Consider the following 10,000-nt stretch of genomic DNA (forward strand, 5'->3'; position numbering starts at 1 on the left):
CAGCAATTAGCACGTAAGGCACGGCGCAAAGTTTGATTGGAGCGAGACTGTAAACCCTAAATGATCCTTGGTCACCAGCGCCGTACGGGAACGGTATCGTTTCTCTCTCTCTCTCTCTCTCTCTCTCTCTCTCTCTCTCTCTCTCTCTCTCTCTCTCTCTCTCTCTCTCTCTCTCTCTCTCTCTCTCTCTCTCTCTCTCTCTCTCTCTCTCTCTCTCTCTCTCGTATTCTAAGAACCCAACAATCGCCCTTAGAATTCTCACATTTCATAGTCGGCAAAAATTTTTTTCGCTTAGGACTCAGAATTCCTCCATCTCTCCCTCTCGCCTTCCCTCCCCTACTTTCTCCTTCCCTCACCTCCCATCCCATCCCACCCTCTCCTCCCCAGCCGGCCTTTGTTCTCACACAATGCATCATAATTAAGATCGATGCCATTAAACTACTTTCCAGTCCTGCATTAAAGTCGTCCTTTGAAATGTTCTAGTTATGATAATGAAGTGTGCTTGTGTCTGCATGACTTTTTTTAGTCACCCAAGGAAAAGGTCTTTGTGCGTGCCTTGTCCCCTCCGCGTGGGTCATTGCGATCATAAACCCATCCCGACCTAACCCAACCTATCTTCACTTTATAGAAGACGTCGAGATATCCAGTCCTGATCTACATGGAGGAACCCTGGTGAAGGACGAAGGTCGGGCAGTAGACAAAATAGGCCGAAGGAAGAGGATGTAGCAGTGTCTCGAGAAGAAGACACGAGAGGAGGCAAGAGGAGCAGGAAGAGGAAGAGGAGGAGGAGGAGGAGGAGGAGGAGGAGGAGGAGGAGGAGGAGGAGGAGGAGAAGGAGGAGGCGTAGTAGCAAGAGCTGAGAGGAAGAAGAGAATTAGAGTGAACCTCGCCGCTCCTGGAGATGGGTGGGCGGGATCTCAGAGAATTTGAAAGTGTCCGGGAGAAATAAGAAGCGCTCCGGAGAATTAAGGAGGAGCCGAACACCAGCCAGACTTGTGAAATAAATAGATGGGACACTTGAGGAGTCTGCCGGAGCGGGATGAGAGACGGGGAGCGGAGAGAGCGGCGCGGAGGGAGTAGAGAAAGGAGGTGAAGGAAGTGAAAGGATAATGAAAAACCAGGAAGAATAGAATGTGCTTTAGGGGTTAAGAGAGGCGAGAGGGGAATTGGAAGGGCTCTGAGGGGAGGGGCGGAGTGAAAGCAGCAGCAACACACACGCGAGATAAGAGAATCGAAGTGGAGGAAAATGGTAAGAGATTACGGGGAGATTACCGGGAGCGAGAGATGAGGCTAAACACACACACACACACACACACACACACACACACACAGAGAGAGAGAGAGAGAGAGAGAGAGAGAGAGAGAGAGAGAGAGAGAGAGAGAGAGAGAGAGAGAGAGAGAGAGAGAGAGAGAGAGAGAGAGAGAGAGAGAGAGGAGGGATATGCAGCTCTCAGTCACCTTGCAACCTTATCTTCACGACTCGGTAACCTCACTTCTCCCTGCATCTCATCCCATTGCTTTCCTCTTCTCTCCTTTTCGTTCCGCATACCCACGCACAACTCCTCCTCTTCCTCCCCCTCCTCCTCCTCCGCCTCCTCCTCCTCCTCCTCCTCCTCCTCCTCCTCCTCCTCCTCCTCCTCCTCCTCCTCCTCCTCCTCCTCCTCCTCCTCCTCCTCCTCCTCCTCCTCCTCTAAACACACTCACTCTCTGTTTATTTCTGCCAGCACTAAACTCCTCTTTATGTACACCTGACCTGGCCATTTCAAGTGAATTTACGTCAGCACAAAATAAACTTCCCCAAAACCAGGCCCCGCTGAATCTCTGCCGCCTGGACTCCCACACGTGTAAATAGAAAGTTCTTACAGCGGGGAATCTTCCTTGCTTAATTTCGGGGTCATGAGAACCCTTAAATTCACTTGCTCTCTTACATAGTTTCCTCTTTGCTGTCCACGACTTTTTTTTCTTTTTTTTTTTTTTTTCTTCCTCTCCAGTTTGCTTTGACGTTGTTTTGGTGGTGGTGGTGGTGATGGTAAAGTGATAAAGTGATACTGAGTGGAATTAAATATGGATTAGTGTTTTCTTTTGTGCATGTGTGTGTGAGAGAGAGAGAGAGAGAGAGAGAGAGAGAGAGAGAGAGAGAGAGAGAGAGAGAGAGAGAGAGAGAGAGAGTTAATAATAATGATGTGCTCGTTGTTGATACTGATGGAAGAATAAGAAGCGTCTCTGATATTGATGACGTCTGAACAAAAAAAATGGAAGAAGGAGGAAAGATTGGAGGAGGAGGAGGAGGAGGAGGAACAGCAATGTCAACGAAGATGGCAAAAATAGAAACAGGGAAGAGAAAAATAGAACCGATGAAAGATAGTGACGGAAACCAACACAAAAAAAAAGGTGAAACAGACAACAAATAAGAAAAAAAAGAAAAAAATTAAAGATCTGAAATAACCATGTAAGAAAGAAACGAAGAACAAATAGGGAATAAAAATGATAAATACGTGAGAAACTGTATGAAAGAAGCACTGAAGGGGAGAAGGTGAAGTAAAAGGAGGAGGATGAAGAGAAGAGGCAGGAGGAAGAGGAGGAAGATCAGCAGGAGGCAGCAATCACATCTCAGTCTTATTTCTTCCAGCTGTACACATCTCGAATCCTTTCCAGGCAGCTGTACAGGAATCCAGCTCACATGATGCTGGATCGTGTCCCTTTAAGCTCCATCTATTCCCTCCAGGCTCCTTAAAGACACCTCCTGCTCCCCCTCCGCCTTCTCCTCCACCTCTTCTGACACTCCCGCCCTCCACATACCATCTCTCTCGCTCCTCCCTTGGCACCTCTTCTCGTCTCACATTCCCCTTTCTTCCAGCCTCCCATCTCTCTCTCTCTCTCTCTCTCTCTCTCTCTCTCTCTCTCTCTCTCTCTCTCTCTCTCTCTCTCTCTCTCTCTCTCTCTCGCTCTCGCAAGCCTCCACATCCATCCTTTCTTTCCCGAACACTACGTCAAGCCTTTCTATATTCTCCTTTCATCCCCACAAAATCTCAAAATCTTTCATCTCTCTGCACATCCCTCTCTCTTTTCCTCCTCTTCCACCTCCACCTCCTCCTCCACCTCCTCCTCCTCCTCCTCCACATCCCTACACATTCCTTCATATTTCGTTTCTTTCCCCCGTCATTCTCTCACAACTTTCACTTTCTCCTTTGTTTTCATCCCTTCGTCATTGCGTCATACTCGTCTTTTGCTTCTTCTGCTGCTCCTTCATCATCATCTTTTTCTCGTGCCTCTTCACACCTCTCCTCATGCTCCCATCCTCCCTTGACACGCCTCCAACTTCCCTTCCACTCTGTTCTCCCTCCCATCTCCTGTAATACTCCACATATACACCGCTCTGTCCTAGCCTCTCTGTTTCCGTCACTCTGCTTTTGTCTCCCTGTCTTCCTCCTCTTTGCCTACTCCTCCTTGCCTCTGTCTCTCTGCCTTCGTCTCCCTGTCTCCGTTTTCTTACTTCCGTCTCTCCCCGCCTGTCTTCCTTCCTCTTCCCTGCTCTTATCTTCCTGCTTTGTGTTCTTATCTCTGTCTCCGTCTCCCTTTCTCTGTCTTTCTCTATCCGTCTCCTTATCTTCGTCTCCTGTCTTCTCCCCATCTTTGCTTCCCTGTCTCCGTCGCCCTTACGTCTCCCTCCCTCCTCCCTGCTTCTGTCTTCCTGTTCTCCTCCTCTCTGTCTTCTTCCTGTATCCTCTCTGTCCCAGCCTCCCTGTCTCCTGCTCTCCCTGCCTTCGCTCCTCGTCTATCGTACATTCTCCGAACTCAAGGACACTCCAGCCTCTCAACTCCGCCCCTATACGAGTACACTCCTCTTGGGCCGAGTACGTGCACAAAGCGCGCGCGCACACACACACACACACACACACACACACACACACACACACACACACACACACACACACACACACACACACACACACACACACACACACACACACACACACACGACCTTCGCCTCCAGGGGCTCGCCGCGGCAATGCTGGAGGGAAACAACGCCATAAAACTGGTAAATGAAACAGCAATGGGTGTAGTGTATGCCCCTAGCACCACAAAACAGCACCAGAATCATAATTTCCCGCGCCACAAAAGAGGGAGAGGTCACCACCGCTTGCCCCTGTCCCCCCTCCTCCTCCTCCACTCTCTTCCCTTCCCCTCCCTTCCTCCGCCAAACAAAAGACCAGAACTGAATGTGGTATTAAAAGCCATAATTTCCATCAGTCATTGAAAGGGAGTCACAAAAAGAAAAAAAAAAGAAAAAATAATAAAGTTTCCATCTGATGTTTGTTTCCATTGTTCCCACTTCTCGTTTTTCTCCGCAACTTGTGTGTTTTTCTCTTTGCCACGCCTACAAGTTTGTTGTGTGTCGGTTGGAGTGTTTGAATTGGTGGAGTGTGGTGGTGTGTTAGTGGAGTGGTGGGTGTGATGGGCTGCAGGTGGGTGGATGGATTCGAGGGTGGTGGATGCGTTATTTATTGTGGATGCTTGTGTGTCTGGATGTGCATGTGTGTGTATGTATGTGTGGGTAAGTGTGGGTATTTGGGTGTGCTGGGGTGTAGAAGAGTAGGTTGTTGGTTGGTAGGTGTGGATATTTGTGCATCTGGATGTGAGATTATGGAGGAAGGTAGGTGTAAGTATTTAGATGGGTATGTGACGGGGTGTTGTGTTGGATGGTGGACAGGCTGGAGTGTGTGTGGACAGTTAAATGGGTGTATATGTGGATGGCTGCCAGGACCTAAGATGAAGGAATGCCCACCCAATCCACAACCAAAGCCAGGCTCTTGAAGGAGGCGCCGCGAGGAGGAACGAGGCAACAAAGCGAAACAGATTAACCTCATTCTTTTCCATCCTGATTAAAAGAGTAAAATATTCGGCGGTCAGTCACCTCCAGTCGTGGCTTAATCTCTCAACCTCTGAAACATTCCTGCAATCTTGGGCCAGACTCAAAGCCTTTCACTCACCCTTTCCTTTTCTTCTTCCACAGGGTAGTTGATGCGCTCCTTGAGCTGCTCTCCTGTGTCCCTGCCAAGCTCCTTCATCTCCTACAGAGGGTATGTAAGAGAATCTGACTACTACTACGTTCACTGCATGATAGGAAATCAGAACTAGAAATATGAACGAATGATTTATAGTCAAGAGTCTTCCCGTCTTATATGTTCATTCGTTTGTACAAGAAAATGTCGTACATAAAGAAGAGTACTGGTGGCTGCTTTTCATCAGTAAGGGCGTGATATGTCTACTTTTGAAGGATTCCTCATTCTCGAACTCTCAGAGTTAATATTCTCTGATTAAAAGCACCGGGGTAGCAGCGTTACAAAAAGTAGTCTCACTCTACCAAAGGTGTATATTCCTGTAAAGTAACATTGTATATCTTATCATTTTATACATTATTACTGTAGCTGTTTATTTTGTTGTAATTAACTTAATTTCACATTATATGTGAAAGCTCCTCACTCAGTCACTGAAAAATATATAATGCTATTTACATGTCAGAGACTCACTAGGGCAAAACAAATGGAAAACAAGGCCACTTAACATGCCTTTCCCATAAAGTCAAAGTGATAAGAAAGAGTTGAGCAGCTTAGTCCAGGAAGTGTCTTGATACTCCTCCTTTGCAACAGTTCAAACCATAAGAAGGAAGAGGGCAAGACAGGAAAATGAGTTTCATAGTTTATGAGTGGAAGGGAGGAAAGAGTAAAGATATTGATTAACAGTTACACTAGAGACATAAATGAAACACACAAATAAATTACTATGAAACTTAATGTAATTCTGTAATAACTCACTAATAGTACTATTAATTTTCTAGAACTAAGCAACACGGAGGAGAGATGCGTGTAGGCGATTTTGCTGTTACTGATACTCGCAGCTTGCATTGTGATATTTTCCTTTGTTCCTGTTACTTTTCTGTCATCAATACTTTCCTCTCTTCCTGATACTTTCCTCTTTCACTGATATTTTCTCCTCCACTGATACTTTCCCTTATTCTTGACACTTCACTGTCACTGATACTCACGCCTTGCACCCTCTTGTGCCGGGAAGGTAAGCCGGTGGCGCCGCGTCCTCCCGCCAGCAGGTACGACAAAGCCTCTTTCCCCAGCGTCAGGAAGTAATTGCTTGGAGATAGACTTGTGTATTGAATTCAGTGTTTTAAAAATATACTCCAAAGAAAGGCTCACTGCGTCGCCTTGGATGAGTTTGTGTGTTGGCAGGTTGTCTGTCTGTCTGTCTGTCTGTGAGTGCAGGCCTGTCTATCTCGCTCACTCTCTCACTCACTCACTCAATTGTCCTGTAATAGAGAGAGACAGAGGTGGGGAATAATACCGGAACAAAGGCAGAAAAGTATAGAAACACACACACACACACACACACACACACACACACACACACACACACACACACACACACACACACACACACACACACACACACACACACACACACACACACACACACACATTAAAATTCACATCACACGATCTGTAACACATTTATATAGTTCCCAGTAGTTCAATATATAAGAGAGAGAGAGAGAGAGAGAGAGAGAGAGAGAGAGAGAGAGAGAGAGAGAGAGAGAGAGAGAGAGAGAGAGAGAGAGAGATCAGAGATTTCTGTAGACCAAATAAACTACAAGAACACTTCAAAGTAGGAGGTCCATTCTTAATTAAAGGTAGAGTAGAGCGGAGTAGAGAGAGAGAGAGAGAGAGAGAGAGAGAGAGAGAGAGAGAGAGAGAGAGAGAGAGAGAGAGAGAGAGAGAGAGAGAGTGGGGAGGTAGGGGGGAAGAAAGGTAGATAGACACATTGGGCATGACAGGCGAGGCTGACTGGCTGGCGGAGCTTCTGAGGGTCACGTTAGGTTAGGTTAGGTTACATTAGGTCAGGTTAGGTTACGTCAGGTTAGGTTAGGTTGCGTTACGATAGGTTAAGTGAGGTTAGGTTAGGTTACGTTAGGTTACGTTATGTTAGTTTAGGTTACCTTAGGTTAGGTTAGAGTGGTGGGGATTCTAAGGGTGTAGTGAGTGGCCACGTGTCTCGCCGGCTGACATGTTGGTCTCGAGGAGGAGATCGATAACCATTAATATTTCAGAAGACCGTCACTTGCGCTTACCTTCCCGATGGTGGCCGGAACCCCCGCCATCCATCATACTGAGAGAGCAAGGAAGAGAGAGAGAGAGAGAGAGAGAGAGAGAGAGAGAGAGAGAGAGAGAGAGAGAGAGAGAGAGAGAGAGAGAGAGAGAGAGAGAGAGAGTGATCATGCTCAAAATAAACAAGAACAAAGATGCAAATAAAATAACACTATAATAAGCAACCGACCTTCAGAAAAAATTCGTGTTGGCGTTTCATGAGAAAGATCAGAGAAAAGTGAGACTCCTCTAGTCTAAAAATAAGATAAACAACATACAGTTACAATAACAATAGAAATATACATTGTTACGTGAAACTGACATTTAGTAATTGGGACAGATTTTGACAGGAAATATAAGGAATATAGGAAAGCATGTGGGAATGTTTGAGAGAGAGAGAGAGAGAGAGAGAGAGAGAGAGAGAGAGAGAGAGAGAGAGAGAGAGAGAGAGAGAGAGAGAGAGAGAGAGAGAGAGAGCAGAAATTCAAATTCAAATTCAGATTCGCTTATTTCAACAGATTAGTGGTTTTCACACAATTCACTGATAGACATAAAATCACAAGTCTTACGGAGATACGAAGTATAACACTAAAACAATGAATACAGTGTTAAAAAAATCTAATAAGACTACTAATGGAACGTTAATAAAGACAAAATACACACACACACACACACACACACACACACACACACACACACACACACACACACACACACACACACACACACACACACACACACACACAGAGAGAGAGAGAGAGAGAGAGAGAGAGAGAGAGAGAGAGAGAGAGAGAGAGAGAGATAGTTTTTTACGTCGAATAGTTGAACTTACCTGGCGGAAACCTGACAACAGAGAAGAGGAATCTAATTTAAGACTCACCAGGTGGTTAATTCATTGCTGTTTCCCTCTTTGTAACCTGACTAGGAGTCTTCTTGGTCCTCTCTCTCTCTCTCTCTCTCTCTCTCTCTCTCTCTCTCTCTCTCTCTCTCTCTCTCTCTCTCTCTCTCTCTCTCTCTCTCTCTCTCTCTCTCTCTCTCTCTCTCTCTCTCTCTCTCTCTCTCTCTGACCTCGCAGCTTCGTATCATAATTTCACCATAATTTTCCTCCATGTGCTTCATCATAATTATAACACACACACACACACACACACACACACACACACACACACACACACACACACACACACACACACACACACACACACACACACACACACACACACACACAGTATTTTCCTCCTGTTATTCCTTTCCCTTCTACATCTTCCTTAGCCTTTCCTTCCCTTTCTTCCTGACAAGGCCATTCGTCATACCATCCGGCGGAGGAGGAGGAGGAGGAGGTGGAGGAGGAGGAGGAGGAGGAGGAGGAGGAGGAGGAGGAGGAATAAAAGTTCAGAAGCAAGTTATGAGGAATGGGATGATAGAGGAAACAAGTTGAGAGAATGAAAGGAGAAAGGAAAGAAAGGAAAGTAGAAGAAAAATGTAATGGGTAGACGAAATAGGAAGATTGCAGATTGAAAGGCAGCGACAAATGGGTTCCGGAAGATGGTTCAATCCTTCTTGATGCGTCTTAGGAGGGCTCCAAGGAAGGGATATGGTTTTTGTCATTTTTTTTTCTTTTTGACTTTTTTTTCGCTTCTGTGTAATCTCTTCTATCGTCTCAAAAATTTCTTCAGTTTCTGAAATTCTCTCTCTCTCTCTCTCTCTCTCTCTCTCTCTCTCTCTCTCTCTCTCTCTCTCTCTCTCTCTCTCTCTCTCTCTCTCTCTCTCTCTCTCTCTCTCTCTCTCTCTCTCTCTCTCTCTCTCTCTCTCTCTCACCTGTTTTGTAGTGTCGCTTCACTGTAGGTCCGTGTGTGTGTGTGTGTGTGTGTGTGTGTGTGTGTGTGTGTGTGTGTGTGTGTGTGTGTGTGTGTGTGTGTGTGTGTGTGTGTGTGTGTGTGCGTGCGCGTGTCTAAATCCAAATAATTCGTGAAGTAAAATATTGCTAATAATATTTTTTTCCTATTGACGTATCGGCAGGAAGGGAGAGAGAGAGAGAGAGAGAGAGAGAGAGAGAGAGAGAGAGAGAGAGAGAGAGAGAGAGAGAGAGAGAGAGAGAGAGAGAGAGAGAGAGAGAGAGAGAGAGAGAGAGTGGTGGCTGCGACAAATTTTCTTGGGCCTAGAATTAGCCGTGACATATATTCCGTCGTCAATTTATCAGCGCAGGCCTCAGGAAGGGCTCACTGTGGGGCGGGTCAGGGCAGGACCGGGCAGGGAGGCACAGGGTGATAGATGTAGGGGAAATATAGATAGAACGTAAAGTGAAGCGAACAGTAAAGCGAATAATTTTCACTTTGCATTTGAAAAAGGAAATGAAAAATACGTGATGAAGTACAGTACAGAAGAAAATGAAGAATGAAATTAGAAACAAATAATGAAACACAATATGGTAGAAGGAATTGAAGAATATAAATGAAAAAAATGTAGATAGTAACGTTTATTTTGCAACTTACAAATAAGGAAGGAATGATATAAGAAAAACAGATAACATGTAACATTGCAACATACTACGTCTTCATTTATAAAGAAAATAGTTAACCCTGAGTAAGGTGACAAGGCGTAATCTTGAGACGACAAACAAAATAATACATAGAAAATAAAGGAATGAAGAAAAAGAAGAAGAAAAATATAGAGTAAAAAAATAATAATAATAAATAAAACACGTCGACTATAATACCACACTATTAGAAAAATATAAAAAAAGACAAAATATATGAAAATCTCTTTTTTTATTTTCTTTCAAACCTTCACAGTAGCACAATAATCCACTGAAGATAAATACCGTCTCTAATATATCTTCTGAATAT

The 10,000-nt window shown here is 45.1% G+C and overlaps 1 protein-coding gene across 1 annotated transcript in view; it reads left to right on the plus strand.

The window, feature by feature from the left end:
• LOC135101786 (uncharacterized) overlaps window positions 1–10,000 on the plus strand; it is a 398,691-nt gene that overhangs the window by 227,741 nt on the left and 160,950 nt on the right. The window contains exon 8 of the mRNA XM_064006081.1: window positions 5,015–5,081. Coding sequence (XP_063862151.1) covers window positions 5,015–5,081 — 67 coding nt within the window. The remainder of the gene's footprint in view (window positions 1–5,014; window positions 5,082–10,000) is intronic.

Source organism: Scylla paramamosain, chromosome 7 (genome assembly GCF_035594125.1).
Source record: "Scylla paramamosain isolate STU-SP2022 chromosome 7, ASM3559412v1, whole genome shotgun sequence".
In the NCBI taxonomy this organism is placed as follows: Eukaryota; Metazoa; Arthropoda; class Malacostraca; order Decapoda; family Portunidae; genus Scylla; species Scylla paramamosain.